The sequence below is a fragment of the Apteryx mantelli genome, chromosome Z (genome assembly GCF_036417845.1).
Source record: "Apteryx mantelli isolate bAptMan1 chromosome Z, bAptMan1.hap1, whole genome shotgun sequence".
Lineage (NCBI taxonomy): Eukaryota > Metazoa > Chordata > Aves > Apterygiformes > Apterygidae > Apteryx > Apteryx mantelli.
Window position 1 is genome coordinate 76,065,595 of NC_090020.1, and position 21,055 is coordinate 76,086,649.

Genomic DNA, 21,055 nt, shown 5'->3' on the forward strand with positions numbered 1-21,055 from the left:
CCTGCGGTGAGTATCCTTACCCTACTGGTGCAGAGGAATGCATGGAGGTAGAAGGGGGTGGCATCACTTGCCTGATGTCACATCATCACTCTCAGACAGGCCAAGAACAGGATCTAAAAGCCTTGTCTCCTGGCTATCTGCTTTAACTACACTGCCTTCTCCTCCAGCTTAGTTCAGTACCTGAACAGAAGTTAAGGGTAGAACACTGCTGAATGATATAGAGAAGGCAAATACCAATCCATGATCCCCTGGTCACTAAATTTTCACACGAGCAGGCTCCCAACCAGTGCAGTAGTTTTGTCTGCATAAGGATTGAACTAAAATGAAGAGCCAAGGGCTTGGTCCAGTGAGAGTCCATGGACTTCACTGCACTCCATGCCTGGGACAACTCAGCCTTTCTGTGTCTTTCAGGGTCCTGAGGGCACTAACAGGCCTTAACTGCCCTAAGCTCACCTGGGTGCTTCACCCACACCCCTGCCCATGGCCAAGGAGCTCCATTTAAGCTCAGGCCTGGGCCTTCAGTCCTTGCCTGAACTTTGTCATTAGTGTGCCTGTCTCTGGATCTGTCTGTCCTTGTTTCCTGGATGGACCTCAGACCTATGCTGCCGGTATCTTCTCTTCAGCCCTGCCTCTAGCCCCATTTCCTGCTGCTCCTGACTGGACTCCCTGAATGGACCCTGGACATCGTTCATCACCTCCCCTTGCCTGAGACTGTCAGGATGGACCCTGCCACCAGCCACCTGCCCTGCTCACCCTGATCAGATGCTGCAGGACTGTGCACTGGTCATTGAGGGCACTACCTGCACTGGAGTCATCCTCAGCTCCCAGCTTGTCCCCTCTCATGCAGCAGCCCTGCCCTTGCTGCTCTCTGACAGTGCTTCCCCAGTGCACCTGCTCTTTGGATTGCTCCAGGTAACGCCTCCCTAGATATAGAAAGAGCACCACAGGTTGCTGCTCTAGCTATTTGTTCAGGAGTTACTCAGACCACTTTTCACATGATTAGACAATATTCCCTTCAGCCTTGGACGTGAAGAACACTGGGAAGCATTTGCAGGTTCAGTATGGGATCAGATTGCTGCCATCAACCGCACTGACAAGGGTCTTGGAGGATGACCCACCAGGCATCCTTTTCAATCAGAGTACAGGAAATGGAGTTGAGTCTGAGCCCACTGTCTGAGCTCCTTGCTCTCATTATTTCAGAGAGATGAGATCCCAGCTGCTGCTCTAGCCCAGGGCAGTATCAGTCATAGAAAGTTATATGAATCCCTCCTATTTCACTAGAGAATTTATCAGGTGACCAAGGAAAATACAAACAGAGTCCAAGCAGCCCCCTCACTTCTGGCCCTGCAGAAAGGATGCTAGTTTGACCCTAGATCCTGATCCAAGATGAAATTTGTCTTTGACTCATGGGCCCTGCATTTCCTCTCCTATTGTCTGAAAGCCAATTTCAAAGTTGTTTTTGCAGCCCTTTGTGACGTCCCAGTGCAGCTGTGCTGAATTCCACCATGAAAATGAAGAAATAACAGAGAATTTGAATCAGAGAAAACATGAAAAATCTTCAAAAGAGATTTCCTTCTCCAGAGTGTCTGTAGACAGAGAGGTGCAGACGTGGACCATCATGGTGGATCCACACTAGAGCAGTTGCCACTGCAGCTGTTTTGGGGACAGTGTGGCCACACTGAATTGCCTCACATAAGAATCTTAATTAAACTCCTTAAATCTCAGTGGACCACATATGGCACCCTGCTTTCCACTTTCTTTCAATCTTTACACAGATAAATCTCTTATTGAAGTCAGGGAGAATCTGCCTGTCTGCAGTGTGAATAAACACAGGATTTGGACTTGACCTTTCATTTTTACAGACCAATATTGAATCCATTTTTGTGCTGAATTAAGTGCCTTTGCACATGTCACTCACTCACACTTGGTTTCTGACTCATCACTAAGTACTCTTGGGGGCTGGTGAGTAGCACAAACCTTCATACTCAGTCCTTCCAGTTAACTGCACAGCACTTTGCTTTAAGATCGAATTTATTTCTCTAAGCTACTGCATTCTTGCTGTGCAGAGTAAAGCCAAGGATGTTTGGGGCTGGACCAGTCTGAGAGCTCCAGTTTCAGCATACACTAATGCCTTCACAGTAAGTCCAACTAAATCCTGACCTATCAAAGAGCTCCCAGAGGATCACTCGGAGTTACTGCCCTTAATCACAGGCACCTCCCGTTCCTTAATCACAGCAAAAATTGTCAGAAGACATGTGTAAGAGGCATTGTGCTTCTTCAGATAAGAAACATTTCCTTTCTCCTGTTCTCAGTCTGCGCTGTCTCCATTCACACAGATGGCAGAGACCACCCCAATCTTCCATCGATCTGTATGACACATTTCATAGCATTCTGTCCATGGGGACAGGCTTCAGCTCTCCCTCTGAGAACTGCTGCCTCCCCTTGAGGCCTCTGTGTTAAGAGGATTTCCACTGTGAGCAACTCCTGTCCTCTTCTTACCTCACCAGCCCAGCTTCCCACACACTGTCTAACCCTCCTGTCCTGCCACTACTCAGCTTTCAGTGGCTGGAGCAGTATCATAGTGACACACTGTAGCTTGACCTCTCGTGTTGTGTTCTGACAAACTCTGGAAGGGAATTTGCCTTCTGAAGTCTTCCACAAGCCCAAGTGTGATGGATCTGAACATTCCCTTACGTGAACTAGCAGACACCACTTTTCACAGTGTGGCATCATGTTTCTGCAAAGCTGGTTTGAGAATATTCCAGAGTCTTGCTTCATATCAGGAAGGTGAACTTTCTGCAACTGCCAGAACGATGTTACACTCCACATACAATAGATTTTCTCAGCTCCTCCCTTCTTCATTTTCAAATATCCTGTAGACTTTGCACCATGAAGGAAAGATAACCACAAACTACTCAGGGCAACACATCTACCTCTGATTGTATGCTCCCACTTCCCTGTTCTCACTGAGCCTAAACAAGGACAAAGCATTTCTGCACCTTTGATCTATGCCAACATAAAAGAAACTCTCTTTTTAGTGAAAGGCTCAAACCTGTACACCAGCTGTGACATACGGCCTGGTGGCAGTAGTAAGGCAATCCACTACACTTCTATTTGCATTTTCCTTTCTTCTTCTTATTGGCCTTTCTCAACAACAGCTTCACCCTGAAGAAACATTTACCCTCTCGGCTACCTTTGTTACAAGAACCTGTTCTATAGGTTTTACAGCTAACAAGGCCTTAAATTACCGAGTAAAGTGAATCTCACCCCTGTGGTTTACATTGTCTAAAACACTTTCTAAGCTCTATTATATTGCTGTGTTTCCTTCCAGTTTCTGCCTTATGTCCCTTTTATCTGGCTGGAATAACTATATAGTGCAAACTTCCTGGGACAAGAGGACAATCCTGCCTTGGAACAAGACTCTCAGGCACTCAGACTAGGACTGATCTCCCCGTTGTGGGACCAAGAGCTGAATGACAGCTGTTCTCCTCCTGGCTGCTATAAAGAAGACTCCAGTCACCTGTGCAGCTGTCCATGCAGACAGATTCCCCTGGCCTGAAGACCTGAGTATCACAATAAAGCATAGACAATCTGAACTCTTCTGTTCCCCCTACACAGGTCAAATTAAATAGATACAGGTGAGAAGATGTCTTGGGCAGGGAGGACTGCAGCTGCAGGAGACAGAAATTACTCTGCCCAGAAAATGCCAGCACACTGAGAGCAAACTGACCCTAATAGCTGCTGTGCTTTGGCAGCCCAGGGCAGAGTATGGTGTCAGTATAGTTTCAGTCCCACTGGACCACATCCTAGTGCTTAGCAGTGCAACCTCACAGTGTTTGGACAAATATGAAAGTGAGGAAGGGGCCCAGATTTCACCCTTCCAGCAGACTAAGGCACAAGTAGAGCCAACTTTCAGGAGCATCGTGCCTATGTTGATGGGAAGGGGGAAGGAGGATCTCCCTTTTGGGCATTTCCAGATGTATCCAACAATCTATAACGTGTGGTCTTAAGTAATTTTAAGCAAGGTTAGTTCCTTTTCATGCACCATTGCAGTGGGGATTTAATAAATGTGACCTGAGTTATCAGGACTTGTTGGAAATAAGCAGCCCAGGAGAGTGCTTGCATCATCACTTAAGGATGTTTTTTTAGAACCACCCCACTCTGACACCACCTCAAGATTTGTCTTTTTCTAGACAGTTTTCTAGAATTTCCAAGCCTTGATTTACACTGTGCTCCAGAAATCATGAGCCATAACTGACTAACATGAGGGGCTGGTTAACAGAAACTCACTGCCAAGTTTTAACAGACTATACTGAGCTGGCTGTTTGGCTGCCTGCACTTCCACACCTAACCAACGGACTTTTGTGGAAACCCTTCAGAGCTCTCAGCGCCCTCTCCTTGACTTTGGTTATTTGCAAATCCCTGGGCAAGAAGCAGTGACATGCAAAATCTGTTTTATGGATGGCTTTTCACAGAAATAGACTCAGAACGGGAATAGTTTCTTGCTCTCCCTCTGTGCCCTGAGATCATTGTACCTCTCCCTCCTGCCTCGCTGCCCCACTTCTGTACATACTCTGCATTGCAACATCCAATCAAAGAACATAAAGCCATGCATACTGGCAATGCTGACCCCCTTGCTGTACTGGCAGGCTCTGTGCAAATTAAATGCACTTTCTCAGTCTCAAATCACCAGGCCTGACAAGGTATTCGTGGTGCACAGCCCTTTACATGTATTACCTACAATGTGTTTCATATTCAGTATATGTGCAGCAGCTCCATACCTAGGAAGTCTCTAACATGTGCAGGATGGTTCATGGAGGTGACCACCGAAAAACATTCAGTTCACTTTGCCAACAGATCAGCTATAATAAGACCTATAGTCAAAACTGGTGGCAAGTGTGAACTTCTACCTCATGAAAAATTAAAATGTTCTGAAATTTTGGGTTGTTCCAGTCCTGAAATCTAAAAATCACTTCTGATGTTCCTAAAACAAAATAATTCAAAGGAGCTCCGGAGTAACACTGAAGGATGAGTTTCGCCATTGGAATTCAGAGATGCACAGGACAAAAATTCACAATATTCATTTCAATATCAGTTGGCAGCTGCAAAGGCTTCAAAAGAATATAGCTTCAGGATAGCCCCAACAGAGAGATTACCTTACAGCCAAGAAGCACAGGCCTACCAGCTGAGCTGACTCTCCTGCATGCACAGCTTCAGCAAATGGTCCCCAAGCTTCAGAAATCAATTTATCTACAGGGCTGCCTGGCATCAGGGTTTGGTAGACCTGGGTCACAGCCAGACTGTGTAATGGTGCTTATTGGAGTCATGGATTTCATGGCACAGTGTGAACCCAAGTAGGTTGTTAAGGAGCTGGAAATAAAAGCTGGCAGGAAGCCATGAAGGCCAGATTCAAAATCTTCCTGCCAGAGAGGATTTCACTGCAAAAGCTGAGGAACTGACACATTTCCTTTCATGTTTTACTTTAAATGGAGCCACATTTTCAACAGAAAATTTCCAGCCAGGTTCCGTTTTTGAAAGGCCTTGGAGCCTGATCCTGCAAACACTTTGACTCGCATAATTTTCTGGAAGTGTGTAAAGTTACTCTGTTATGCTCTTCCAGAATTAGATCTCTTTCAATTGCCCATTTGCAGGGCTGACTCCAAAGACAGATCTCCCTATGCCTGGTTCAGTAATGAAGCATCTCTCTGACGTGCCCTCTGGCAGAGTTCCCGTTGTCTTTTCACAGGATACAGCAACATGCGTAGTCCAGGTCTTTCTGTGAAGCCCAGGGAATTAATCTTCTTCATAAAGTGTAGACTTAAGCCCTTTGTTTGCAGAGTCATAGCTAGCATGTACTGATGTGAAACAGTTGAAACAACAAAATGAACATGAAGGGAAAGATCCTCACAGTGTGAAGACATGAAGCAGATGTGACCACATCTGTGATTACAACTGCATTAAACAATGTATGCTGGTTACTTACAGCATATTCAAACTGTAGATTGAAGTCCCGGTTGTTTGCTTGAAGTTGTCTCTCTTCCTCTGTAAAGAAGAAGAAACACATCAGACTTCGGCAGAGGAAGAGCTGATGATACGCACTTTTGAAGATAAGCAAAATCCACATAGACAGGAATGAAGCAGCAGCAGAAGAAAGAAGATCTGCTCAGAGGTACTATCATGGATAATCTGTGCTCTGTGCTAAATGCCCCACTCAAGGGGACTGAAGAGGCTGGCGGCACTGACAGGGCAGCACTGTGAACTATTACGATAGTAATAGTACTCCAGCTCTCCCCCACGCGCGCTTCGCTGCAATGGCAGCACTGCTTTAGCAGGTCACTCACCTGTTCTATTAGTTCTCCTGGGCAAGAATTATCACTTAACTAGTGGTGCTTGAAACCCTGCCCTGTTCCACCTCTTCCCCTGAAGTCTCTCTGTTGCCATGAACCTACTGTTAGTGCCGTTCATCAAAAACATATGTATGTCCTAGCATCGTCCCACAGACAGGACATCACCACCACAACAAGCACAAAATCCAAGACCACCAGAAGGGATTTCAGGAGGTCATCAAATCTATCCTCTACCTCAAGGCAGGGTCATGTCTGTCAGTCTCAATAAATGTCCTAGCAAGTTCCAGTGAGGACTATTCTTCTGTCTATTCCAGGACTGCAGTGTCCTTACCATGGGGAAGCTTTTTCTCATTCTCTAACATAAAACTCATTATTCAATTCAATTGACCTAGGATGATCAAAAATGTTCTTCTGTTCTCCCTTAGGTTTCAGTTCCTTGTGCTACTTGCCAAGGACACAGAGCACAGATTAATTTATTACATATTTGAAGGCTGTTATGCCTTATTCTTCCCTAGGCTAAACAACTCCAGTTTGTTCAGTTGCTTCTTATGGATCAGTAAGTCAGACTGGCATCACTCTTGCTACTCTCCAGTGGGCTTCCCAGTTAGTTTACCTCATTCTGGAAGCACAGCGCCCAAACTGGGTCTTAGTTAGCAGCTGAAGCCTTACCAAAGCTGACCAGAGCATAAGGGGCACTCCATCTATCTTGCAGGCAATACATATTTTACTTGGAATTCACTTATAAATAATTTAAAATAATATCCTTTTGCACCACTAGGAATCAGCTGACAGTGTTCCAGAATATGATCCAATACATACTCACATCCTTTTTGGCAGAGCCAATGCCTCATCAGGATATGCAAATCTTACATTTGCCCTTACTGAACTGCATCCAATTTTTTTCGGACTATTTCTCCAACTAGCCAATTCTAATCCCATCTTTTAGTATGCTTGTAGTTACTATCTTTCAGTGTGCTTGTAATTCCTGCCAGGGTTGTACCATTTGCAGATTTAATAAATGTGTTCTTTATTCTGCCAGCCAAGTTGGAAGAGAAAATACTGAATGCCAGATCTAGGATACATCCCTGATGAATCCCGCGAGTTTGATGATAATGAATCGTTGATAACAATTGTCAGTGTATTTTTTCTGAAAAGTTTGGCACTCACTCTGTGGCGATTTTATCCTGAGCATGTCTCTCAAGATACATGACAGCTGTCTATGACTTCTTCCCTAGCCCTCAGGCCTGCCACTAATACAGAATTAATTTTGGCTTAATGGAGTTTTTCTGAACTGCTGACTGTTAATCATCTCTTCCCTCCCCAACTACTTTGAAGTGGTTTGTTTGATTGTTTCAACATTTATCCAAGAAGCAAAGCCAATACATCTAAAATTGCACCGTTTTCTTCTTTTCCCTCTGTTTCAAGATAGATGTCCTAGAAAGCTCTTTTGCTCTTTTCCCAGTCTTCTGAACTTTGCCTCTCTGTGCTCCAAAAACTCCCAAAGACAATATTGCTCCAGGCAGTTCTCTTTTAGTACACAATTAACTTTGCCCAGTGAAACCAATGGAAAACATCTACCTTACCTAAATGACCTGTTTTTTCTCTATTCCAGGCAAAAATCTCTCTCCCCCCTCCACTGTTGGCAAGAAATGTGTTAGATGTCTGACTAAAGCAAAAAAAAAAAAAAAAAGAGCAGACTTCTTCACATTATTTGCTGAGCTTTTTTCACTGAGTAGCAGACATAAATCTTCATTGATCTGCCTCTTAATAGAAGGGTTACAGTACCCTAGAGAACCCAATGGTTACAGAACAACTTTTATTGCCCTCTATGTCCTTGATAGCTTTTTATCACTTTGTGCCTTTGCCACACAGTTTGTCCTGGATAAAGCAGCCTGCTGTGCAACTTCTATTGGCATCCTTCTTCTGTCTGAGGTGAATGAAGAGCTTATGATTTAGCTGCTTTATTCACCCTTCCAAAGCTTTCTCTGCAACATGATAGCTTGCACTTATGCCCTTTATATAATTGATTTAAGGAAATGACAGCTCTACTTAATAATTCCCTCCCCACCCCAGATTCCCATGAGATATTAGTTACTAGTTCTCCATATTTACTGAGATTTCCTTCTTGAAGTCCATTTTAAACACTTCCCTGTTGTCAGTTTTTCCTCTCCTAAATATCATACTGCGACTTCATCTCTCTAGTTCCAAAAAACTGTCCACCTCTGTATGGAAGGGTTGTACCAACTCACTCCAAGAACAGGCTGAACAGATCATGTTCCCGTACGTTCCTTTCCAACTGTATGTCTGCATAGTTAGAATTCTCTGTTACCACCGTGCCCTGTATTTCAGATAACCATACTAATTGTTCACAAAAGACTGTCCTTCCTGGTTTGATATGTTTATGTTCTTCACCCTTGTATCACTATTCAGAGATCTGCTATTTTGTTCGTTTCTTTCTACACGCTGGATATCAGAGCACATGAACATACAAGGAAAACATCTCTTCCCTTTCCAGAATAAGCTCTGTTCTTTTACATTAATAAGCTCTGTTCCTTTATATTAATAAAAATTAATTAAATTAATATAATATATTAATAAATTAATATAAAATTTATATTAATATATTTAATTAAGGCCTCATGAATTAGCCCATCGCGTCTGTTATACCTATTAAATGATTTATTAAGACATCTAGTTCTTCCTGTTTATCCACTCTTGCATTAGCTAACATCTAAGCTATTTAATGTATTGAACTGCTATCCTTCCTCCTTTTCCTCCAGTAACCCTATAAATAACACTGCATCCCTAATTTTTAAGACCCTTTCCAGATCACCATTTGTCTTTTAATGTCTGCCTGTAGGCTGTTGTCATCAGGTCTTCTAATTACTTACTTAAAACCCTCTTACTGTGTTAGCAGGTGAATGTGCTTTCCCTTTTTTTCAGGCACATCTAGTCAGACATTTTCAAATCAGTTCCCATCTGCCTTGGCTGGGTGATTCAGATCAGCACAGAGGCTTCATTCAAGACCCTCAGAGTGCTTAATTCCTTTACTGCTTTCCTCAGACACATTTTTCTCTTCTTTCACAATGGGTAAAACACTGTACAGAGAGATCAGGGTAACTTGTCCAGTGTCCAAAAGAAAAACAGAAGCAGAGCTCAGGAGGTTCGGGCTTGCAGAGCTTTAACTATTGTGTTACATGCCCCTTCAGGTATTTTCTTGAGCGTAACTGGTATTATCAAAGAAGATAACAGATACAGTCATTTGTTAAAAACGGAACTTCCCTACACTCACAGATTTCCTCCTATACAGTAAGTGCTACTCCAGTCCTCTCCCCAGGGACTCCAAGTCTAGTCCCAGCATAAAATCCACAAAAATGATAAATGGCTTCAAAGTAAATAGGATTAGATGACAAAAGTTTGAAAAATCTATCAGCTTGTAGAAATGCACTAGCAGAGCTCGTGCTAGGCCAGGGGACAGAGAGCCAACTCTGCTCTCAGCTGTCGAAAAGCGGAGGCAGAACTGTTCAAACATGCCACGCACTTACACAGAAGAGCTCAGACAAGCAAAGCATTTTTCCCCCTTTCTCAGGCTGCTGCCCAGCATCACACAATCCCCTCTGTACAACTACGGAAGAAGCACCTGAATGGTGCACCAGCATCAACATGGTACCTAAGAGCAGGATTTCCTGAAGGTCCCACATAGCCGTGAACCTGGGTTCAAAACTGATTGGAAATTCTCTGGCCTGCCCTAGCAAATCCACCCTGAACACCAGGACTCTTCCCTTTCTGGAGACCCGAGCTCTTAATGGTCATCAGCTTTCTGAGAAGTGGCATTCCCAAAGGCCAAGATCTGAGGCCACTTTCTAATGACAAGATATTCATTATCCTTACTGGAAATAACAGCCAATACCTTTGTTAAAGCAAGAACAGCCACAACAAATTGCAAAGGATGCCTCATCCAACATGGTCAGCAAGCAAAACTCTCCTCTAGCTACACAAAAGGAGAACCACCACTGACCACATGCGCAGAGCAGCACTGTCTCAGTGGTTTTATTTTTACCAGCAGAGAACAGAGGCCCTCCTGCTGTGTTTCTGAAACAAGCAGTTCTCAACTGTGATAGGTCAGACACCGCTTTTATTTGTTTCTGTAACAGTTTGGACAGAAATGAAGCCTCTTGGATAATCGCTATAAACAAAGTGCTAGAGAAACCCTACCATTAGCTCAGATATGCCTGGAAACCACAGCTCAGAATATTTTGGCTGTAGATCCAAGCACACATGTCTTATCATGCACTGTTAATTCTGGAGGCACTGAGTAAAAAGGGAGGGGAAAACTGAAGGGTTAGCAGATGAGAGTTTTTTTCCGATTCTTGAAACTTTTACCTCTAAGCAACTCATATTAAACCTTCTGCTTCTGCAAACTGTGGTCACAAATCACTGGAAAGAAGGAATGAGATTTGTGCTCCAAGTTATCATTTCACTGCCACTGAAAACTATTTTAAATTATTCATCAGTGGAAACTCAGCATACACAAATATGGCCTAGTGCCCAGTTTTTGGTCTAACCACTGAGACCAAGTCACTGGGAAAGTGGCTGTTTTCTCAGGCAGACAGATTTAGGAGCTAAACCACAGAATAACATCTGGATTGAATAATGTTAAATCCATGCCAAAAATCAGCTATAAATGTAACTGGCCAGCCCACCAGGCTTCTGCATTAGGACTGTTGCATGGAAAAGTCCTGCAAAAGGTTAGATTCAAGATCTGGTCAGAGATCCTGGAAATTTGCTGCTGGTTTATGCTAAGGAGCATATGCCAAGAGAAACGCTTTGAACAGGCCATTGGAAAAGGTTTGCAGATACTAGGTTTTGTGGCTCCAAGGAGCAGGAGGTTAAGATCTGCTTGGTTTTGCCAAGTTATATACAAGCTCATGCATGAAATGAACACAACCCATTTAGGGGAGTGCCGGAGCAACCAAGACTGACAATAGTGTAGAGACAACAACAACAACAACAACAACAAAAATCTCTGCCCCACCCTTTAAACAAGTAACCTCAAGAGCATAAAAATTGCACTGAATCAGCTACAAATAGTGGCACCAGGGTGCTGGCCTCATCTATTCAGTTTTCCCTGAAGGGGAAAAAAAAAAAGCATACCAATACCAAGATGTGAAAGCTGGGCTGTGTAACACTCTTCTTCTGTTCCCCGGAGCATGTATCTGACCTTCCCAATCCTATCCTTTGGGCAGCAGTAATTCAGGCCTCCCCCACACCCATCAGGCTATAACCAGCCTCACAAGACCTCCACCGTGCAGCACATTTTTGTTTCAGATTTCACAGATGAGCCTCCTTCCACCATGTCTCATCTCCCTGCTACATTTGTGGCTCCTACTTTCAGGCACCTCATCTGCTGTTGAGGTGCCGTGTGATCCAGCTTTCTGCACCACCTCTCAGTGATGGCAGAAGTGCCACTGTGCATCTGGCACTCAGGAGATCACCCACCTCTTCACAGGCAGAGAACTGTCCCTTATTTCTGGTCTGCGCCTGACTGTTACTCCATGTGGGCAAGTAACTGAAATCTGCCATGGTGTGCTGGTACCTCTGTCCCCCACCCCCAAATAAAGAAAATTACAGTGTCCACCAAAGGACAACTCCATGGGAGAGGGCAAGTCATTATATACTTTATTAGGGAAATTAAATTGTTACTCCTACGGAGGTTATTATGCAACCTACTAGCTAAAGTCTCCCTTCACATTAGAGCAGTAACTGCTCCATTTTGCAATCATAAGTGATAAATGAACCATGCAACAAGTTTCTTGATTTGCAGGTATTGTACTGGGGCAGAGTCCCTATAGTTGGGTTCAACTCAACAAGCATAATTTTTATAACAGCAATACCATAGGATTTTAAATTTATAATACAGCAGTGCCTGCGGGGGTCAGAGCTGCACTGAGTGAGTGCTATACATAGACGTGTATATATATAAATATATATATATATAAAGGATCTTTACCAAACAGTTTTTTACAGCTTACAATTTTAATAAAGATCAGAGAATATGTGGTGAAGAGACGAGCTATATGAGGGACCTGAGGCTCACAGGGGTTAAACATCTACACAGACAAAAACTGTAGCATAATTACCTGTGTATCAATCTAACACTGTAACCTATAGGGTGCTAAAATGTGCCAGTTGCTCTATAGTACCAAACCAAAGCCCATCTATGACTTGAAATGCAGCCAAAGTCTGATATGGTGCAGGAACTGTGTATGCAGCAGAAGGACAGGTAAGAACCAGGTGGGACGGAAGTGGGAAAGCTGAAGATTACAGTCAAGCCCTGCTCAGAGCACGCACATGCACAGGTGCCTGGTAAACAAACGTATTTTTTATTATTGACTCAAAGGAAGGGCTCTCAAGGCCGCCGTGTTATGAAACATTTTTAAATGGCAGATGCCCGTTCCTCCGTGGAGCCTCTCTGGCTGCTGTGGCTGGAGATAATTTGTTCTGGCAATCACTTGCATTTTCATCTTTGGCACAGACTGGTTTATGCTGAGAGTAAAAGGGATTTAATTTAAAAATCCTGAGGCAAGACCATTCGGATACACCACTATAAATAGGTTTAGCCCTATTCCCTCCTGCCTGATCTTCTGTTCTTAAATGAAGATCTTCCTTATCACATCTTTTTGCCTCCCATAACTTAAAAACAAGACAGAGTCCTCTGAAAGGACTAGAATCCTCCTTCCTTATGAAGAAATGAAATGTAAGAAATATACTTTTGTAGAAGGTAAACTCTTTGGTCAAGGACTGTCTCTTTTGTGCCTACTACAGAGCTAAACCTACTGTCAGCACTAAAAAACCACTACATGACAACTGGAATTTGACAACACAGGTAAAACATTTTGCATGTTCCTGGACAAGGCATTAATGCAAAATGATTTTTTTCTGGCATCACCTAATGTAGGACCCCTTCAAGAGATGTCCTAAGATATCTCTATTGTCATACAACAGATGCAAGGTCTGAAATAAAAAATTTTGAGAGTGAACTGGCATTATTTCTGCCTCAGGTCCAGGAAATATTTAGCTTTAAGATAAAGTTCAGTATTAGGTCCTGCAGCATTTCATATTATCACCATAAGGAGAGAGAGAACTGTGAGAGGAAAAGAGGGCTCCAAAAGGACGCCTCAGCTCTGCCCAACATGTACTACACAGGTGGCCAAACAGTACCTCTGTGACACAGTCCTGGAAAGTCCTAGAGAAGCTTAAAACAAAAAATACTCTTTATTAGGTCTTTATGGCAAGGACAGAGGCTGCCCCACATCTCCCTTTCCCCTTTTCCTGTGATAGCACTGGTCCTGGTTTGTCCTTCCCTTCCTCCTGCTCAAGATGTCTCACTCGTCCCTTGCCCAGACCCTCAGCTAGGTGGAACTCACCATGTCTCAGAAATGCCTTGCAACAAATTATTTCTTAAGGAATATCTACATGTTCACATACTCGTTTTCAGTCCACTTCAGAATGAAAACGAGTGCTTTCAAACATTTTACCAAGTGGAAATTCTGTCTCTTCTTCATGTTGGGAAATTTTAATTTTGGAAATTCTATTTTTCCAAATTTGGTTTCGAATTTTATATCACTTGTATTCTGTTTTCTGTAATAGTGGTTCATCATATTTTGACAAATATCAACATGCCAAATAAAACAGCTGAAATAATAGTTAAATTATTTGTATTTTAAAAACTATTCTGACAGTGACTAGGTGGTACTAATCGAACTATATCATATCCTTTACTAGAAGACAGTATCTCCTAGGCATGCTGGTAATGCAACAGCTTGATGCAATTGCACATGTTGTTAATAACAGTGATACACAGTGATGGGAAGTGATGTAAAATCATAAAAATAAATACAGCTCTGAAACAAACTTTGAAAAGTTTTTCAATTCACAGTTATTTTCCTCATGGGAAATTATGTCAAAATAAATACATTTTTCATACCCAGTGTCTGTGGTCATAAAAGATTTCCTATTAGATCTGAATGGGAGTCCCAAAGCCAGCCAAGCTTTACGTCAGCAGAGCCACTCTTGGGCTGTAGATCAGGCACTGTCACCCTCCCAGTCAGGCTTCTCCGTATGGAGCTGCTTGATCCTGCTGAGCTCTGCCCAGAGCTTGGCTGCTCATAAACCAGCTGTCCTGGAGAGCAGGCTGTCTCCAGCAGTGACAAGGAAAACCCAATGCAGTTCACTTTCCTCAAAACCTGAGTTCAGTTCCTAGCCTTCCTCTTCCTCTCACAGTGTCCCTAGGCTGGGCTTAAGGTGACTAAGTTACAGGAATGACGGGCTCTAACCATCAACTGGAAGCACTCCCTGGCACACACCTAGGGGTCAGGTTATTAGTGTAGTGGAATTTCCCTGTTCTCTATTGCTGTTCATTTCACAGATGGTACTCAACCATCTTCATCCTTTTGTTTTGGTCTGAAGTTCCAGTGCTGAGTTTAGCTGCCATGGGGCCAAGCCAATGAGCACAAATATTCCGTGTTTATTAGCCATTGTCACAGCCTGATCCTTAATTTTTCCCACATGCTACATGAACATAAAGTCTCCCCATTCTTCTCTGCTTAGGCAATGCTACTTGCAGGTTAAACCTCAGCATGGAAGATCTCAGTCAGACATCTTTTCCACAAAAATGGTTCTGCTGCTTATCTAAAACATGCATATTTCCCCATTTCAGCTTGAACAGCTTCACTAAGGTTTAGTCATCTAGGAACTGGTTTCCTTCAACAGTTTTTGTGCAAGTATCTCACATGGCATCACATATTATTGTTTTATGAAACTGAGGTTTAATTATATCCCTGCTACTTGTGTAAAGAACACAAAACTATAAAAAGTTGATTCTCGTCTCCAAGAAGTTCAGAACATGTTACTTGTCTAGTTAAACTATATCCATCCTGAAAAAAATCCTCCTAATTTTTCTTGCATCCTAGCTTATAAGAAAACAGCCATGGCTTGCTGGGGAGAATGAGCAAAATGTTACTGATTCTGATGGGAGGAATACTGATCCCAGTTTCAGCAGTTTACACCTGAGGTAATCCATTCTCTCCCATAAGTGTCTTTCGAGGCCTATGCTAGTGGTATAATGTCAAGTTTAGTCCAGCTTTGTTTTTGGAATGGAAATTAGAGCAGTGCTGTCCCCCTAGGAAGTGAGAGTGTATTGGGTGTTCCCCACAGAGGAACCTCATCTGTTCTGAGGCAGCACAGGCCTAAATATGTCTCCCAGCACAAAGGCTCCTAAATTGTTTTATTAAAATAGCACTTCATCCCTGGCATGTACTCCAGTGAAATGTTTGCAAAGAGCAATCATAACCCCATTGGCTTTTAGGCTGCAAGACTAAAGAATTAAAAAGAAAAAGAAAAAAGAAAAAAAAACTTTTTTAGCTTCCTTTTATAGAAACTCCTCATTCCCTGATCAGCCCAGTCTCCCTTAGCCTTCTCTGAACTTCTTCCTTTCTGAATTCACTGGTTTTGAACTGGTGATCAAAGCACATAAAATGTGAAAATAAATTATCTTTCCCTGAAAAGTATGTTCCTTTATATCTAGGAAGATCTGAGGTTCTGAGTCTTTCAGACACTTGGTTGGAGAGGAACTGAACACTACTCCACTAAAGTCCAGATACAGGGCTGGGCAAAACACAAAATTTTCCTAATACAGCAACACAGTATTTTTGATAATCAGAACAACTACTGCTTTACAAGCAGAGGTGCCCTGGGTGGACAGTGACTCAGACAAGCACAGGGTATCTCCTCTCCAAAGCCAAGATGGAGAAAGAGACCTCAAGCTGGCAGAGATTCTTCCCCGTGAGAAGACACAACTCCTTCTTTGGGGACTATCAGAACAGCAAATAGATGCCCCTGTCCTCACTCCAGGGCACACAGTCTCCCCTGCACTAGGAAGGGCAAACAGCAGCACAACTGCAACATAAACCCTTGGGAAAAAGCTGTTCAGTCTTCTGAGCTCAGACAGGTTGGGGGAAAAAGAAAATTCGTGTCAAAGTATGAGTAGGGCACTAACCTCTGTGTCCATCTTATACAGGGAGGAACAACAAGAGCCCTTGGAAAGGCAAAGTCAAAGACTTTCCCTTTTAATGCCGAAGCTGCTGACATGGATTCCTGAAAAGATATCAGGGCACCTTGATAGCAACCTGGGCCTGGAGATGAAATGCTAAAATACTAGACTCAGCTCAGTTACTCCTGCTGCAAAGCCCCAGTACAGATGAACACTGTAAGGAGCTGCAGGAAGCTGGTCCACTTTAAGTATATACCAGTAGCCCTCCTTTTGGATGCCTTTGTCTCTTCTGTGTCCCTCTCAGGACTCAGGGGGCCATCCTGTGAGGCAGTGTGCAAGAGGGGTGGAATAAACAACACTGGTGAGGGGAACAGTGAAAGTAATCATTGCTGGCAGAATATATATAATATATATACACACGCTCTCAGGGCTAAATGAATGGATGAGTAAAGGCCATATAGACAGGCTTCTGAATGAGGCTTGAGCACGTGGATCTCCTGTCTTTAGGCTCTTTCTTCTTCATATAAAAAAAGCTGTTGATGACACCAGCTCCCTGCCGGCATGAGAAAAACCACAGGAGAGCTCTGAGACAGAGCACAGAGATCAGGCTGAAACTTTTGGGAGGGAGCAGGAGAGCCAATCACACAGACCAGCTAAATGGACAAGGCGTCTGAGGCAGCTGAGCCCCAAACTCAACATGTACATCCCTGGATTGCAGGGCGTTTGCATGAGATGCCATTCTCTCTTGAAGCAGCACCCAGTTTACCCCACTTCTATCCTCCAGCCTACCCACAGTAGCTTCCCCACAGAACGTAGATTAATATGCTCCAAGCATCCCTCCCTGCAAGGATTTCTGCTGGAAAATCTGGTGAAGATCATGCTGCAGAGAATGGCTGTTCCCTATCTCTATACCCATTTGTTTCGGGGTCTGTCTCAGGATGCCACATGGAGCTCACAAGGAAGGAATTGTGTAGGCCCTGGTTTCTACTCCAGGGCTAGTGTTCCCTTCTGCAGCTTTCAGGGTGCTCTCAGGGTGCACCTCTCTACTTTCCTCTTCTCCTTGCCTCTACTAAAGGGAATATCTGGGCCTTTGCCATTAACACTTTTCATCATCAAGTAACGGCAGCAAGCCATCAGACTAACTTGCTTCTGCCTTGAGAGAGGGCACTGGGCATCACTCCCCCCACTCCAAGATACCCATGTAGAAAGGACACCAAAAAAAGCCAGTTGTGTTCTATGATAGAGTACAAACTTTACAGACAGTTCTGTTTTTAATGTTCTCCTGTTCACCAGGACACAGTCTGCAGCACTTCCCTGAGGTAGCAGTAAACGCAGGGAAAGTAAACAGAATGCGTCTTCCTGCACCTGCTCAGGGGGTGTAAGACATGCTCCCAAGCATGTCCTCAAGGGCTAGCGCATGTGCTGAGTTCACATTCCTTAGGTTGTCATCAGTGACAATGGTATTACCAGACCTCACTCACCTTTCAATTTCTTCTTTCCAAATTTTAATCCAAATAGAGGCATCCCAAAACTTTATTTTAGTCCAACTCCATGGAATTTCTGCAAGACAAGAGAGAAGGTAATTCACAATGGGGGTTTCTATTCACGCAGCATGACATGATGTAACACAAACATATGATTTACAGCCTTACAATGGGAGATACTAGCTCCAAAGCAATATGATCAACAGCCACAGTTCTTCACATAGCAAGTTTTAAACATAAAACCATCTCAGGTTTGCAAGTTGCACTCTTTCAGTGTAGGTTACTTTACCTTGGACATTTTGATCTGTTCATCTCTTGACATAGCACAGAGAAGGGGCCAATGAAGGAGAGGCCAAAAAGAATATTCCCTACTACCTTGACCCTATATGAAAAGGATGAAGACACTCACAGGGCTTGCATTTAAGATACAAACGAACTGTGTGACTACCCACAGCCAGACTAGCCTCACTGAAGAGAAGCAAACAGTGGGAAACACTGGCTTCCTGTATATCTGCCTGTTCTCAACATGTGCTGGCTCACACTGTTGCCCATCTGTTGGGTATCCTCAGTGTTTGAGGCTGACTAGCTTGTACGGCTCCAAGGAAAAGTTTTCCCCTAGTGGCTGTAAAATTTCTGGCTCAGAAGCCTAAAGCTAGGCACCTGAAATGCTTTTAAGGCACTTAACATGTTCTGATAGTCAGAGAGACTGAGCATTAGAAAAATCATATCAAATCTGTTGGTGATGAAACTTCCTGTGCTCCCAGCATGGCACTGTTTATTTAAAGGATTTAATGGTCATGTTGGTGCTGACAGGTTGTGAAGATCCATGAACAGTGGGAAAAGGCAGCATTCCCCTGCACGCCTGGCTGACCCAGAGCCTGAATCAACAGGAATGCTGTATTAATTGCTAAACAGAGTAATGGAGCCAAACAGAGAAGTTTGAGGGAATCATGATTTAACTAAAATAAGTTTTCTAGATGACTGTAACTAAGTGATAGAATGAAGTTGTTGTACTTTGTCACTGCTCATGTTTCATGAAGAAAAATTAAAAGTTATGGGTAAAGAACACCCAAAATGAGTCCACAGCAACTTGCAGACATTCATACTGTCTCTCATACAAAAACATACCAACTCCTCCTGTTTAATTTTAAAGTGCCACTTACTTTAAATCATGTTCTACATGTGCCCGAGCAAGGCTGGCTAAGGAGACAAGCACAGCAGACAATATACCACATTTCAGAAACTCACAAGCGTGAATATGGCCCATGCCACTGTCTAGGTGCACTCCTGATACAACATCATTGGTCAGTGCCGGGTGCAAGCTTGAGTTTCACTTCTTTCCAGAAAACAAATATAAACTTGAGGAAAAACTCTACAATGATTGCATAGGTTGAACACTACTGTACAGATCTTCTTCATCCCAGATGCTAAAGCAGAGCTATTTTCAGCAGCTGTAATTCAATGAGCCTGAAATATTGCAAACAGCAGCTGGTAATGCTCCAGCCAACCTGCTGACCGCTGGAGGCCCTGGACCCACAGCAGCCTAGGCACAGTGCTCCCAGCTATGCACCAGTTGCACTCAGTTACCGCAGTGCTCAGGAACCCCTCTGTGCCCACTGTCCTTGAGAGAGATCCTTTTTTCAGTCACTCACATAGATCCAACTGTTTCTGCTCACCAGAACGAATGTTTGGGCAATACTTCTCCCGAAAGTTTCCTCTGTCCATGGAGTTAAGCCACTTAAAGTTACAATACTCAAGGTCACAACCTAAATCTTTCTCAATCCTGCTGTTCTTTTGAGGTTAATATAAAATATCGCTAGCACTTCTTTTACTTTCCATCCCTAACTGACCTTACTGTATAATTTTCAACATATTCTTCCGTATCATTTTGGGATTGTTAATCCTATGTCTTATAAAAAATTCCTAACTAGGACTGAGCTCCTCATAAACAGGTGGGAGGGGTGAGACATGCTCCCTGCACACCTAGAGGTAAAGACCTTTGACTCTTCCTAGAGCACCAAGAGCTGCAGATCTGATAATCACAGTCCACATGTAGCATAAGATTGCAAAGGGTTGGTCGGTTGTAATCATTTGATACAGGTACAGTGCTGAACTCTGGACTTTGCTGTATTTGCCAAATGCTTCAGAAAGACTATCTGCAACTACTAAACCTCTCCCAGCTGTGTACTTAATTGAAAGGCACATAATTTCAGTAGAGGAAAAAAAGGGTGTTTATTTTTATGGGAGAGCAGAGAGAAGGGAGGTTATAAGCCTTCTTTCAGCAATAATAAAGTCAAACAAACAATAGAGTTAAGATCAGCTTCTCATAAATAAAAACATGAAACTTCCTCCAGCTCTGACACTTGGGTTTTGTTAATTACTGTGGTACATTAATCACTGGTTTCTGGCATGACAGCAGTATGATAAAAAACCTGCAACAATACACTATTTTGTCGCAAGGCATCTTTAATTCCTTCAGCTTCTCAGTGCATTTGATCAGAATTGCATCTGTTGAATATCTTTGCTCAGCAGCAAATTCAAATTACCTTTAAGGGCAGCTTGATTAAGCACAAATATTCCTACAGGCTCACCATTCCAATGAAAACCTGTATTTTAGGGCAGACATGGATGATAACTTTACCATATCCATTTGTACTGATATCTTTCCAAATATGTTACTTGCATCACACAGATTTATCACAGCAGCTTGCTTAGCTAAAGCCCATGAGTTACAAATCTTTCCAAAGCTGACCTGATCCTCTAAGCAAAATTCAGTTCTTGCCTTGCCAAAATCACAGTGTCATTTGAGTATGTCAGTATTCAATGGGTGCACCCATAATGACACTAAAGGCTTGACACTAAAGGCCTAACCCGCTAAGGTGTACTCTTTATTTTGATAATATTACAAATATCTTATTTTTCCAGTTTGTTTTTGATGCATGCATCTCATTCTCATACTCCTTTAGCTAGCAATCTTATCTCTGAGTTTTTCACAGTCTGTTGCTTCTTTGTGTGCCTGTCTGCTAATAGCACAGTTTCTGGCAATACACCTTAATACTTCCATGTGCTTGTTTTCAGCCTGAGAGTTCATTGTCTTTCTGCTGCAAGTATGAAAACAAACCTAAGCAAATGGTGGTGGAGTTATCCTCTTTGTTGGTGCTCGGCACTTCATA

At 43.1% G+C, this 21,055-nt stretch overlaps 1 protein-coding gene across 1 annotated transcript in view; it reads right to left on the reverse strand.

Annotated features, from left to right (window-relative positions):
* The window catches only part of LOC106492908 (phospholipid-transporting ATPase ID-like), a 75,632-nt gene that overhangs the window by 50,785 nt on the left and 3,792 nt on the right, over positions 1 to 21,055 (reverse strand). Inside the window, exons 2-3 of the mRNA XM_067315338.1 lie at positions 17,880 to 17,958; positions 5,984 to 6,042 (exon numbers count right to left, since the gene is read on the reverse strand). Coding sequence (XP_067171439.1) covers positions 5,984 to 6,042; positions 17,880 to 17,922 — 102 coding nt within the window. The 5' untranslated portion in view covers positions 17,923 to 17,958. The remainder of the gene's footprint in view (positions 1 to 5,983; positions 6,043 to 17,879; positions 17,959 to 21,055) is intronic.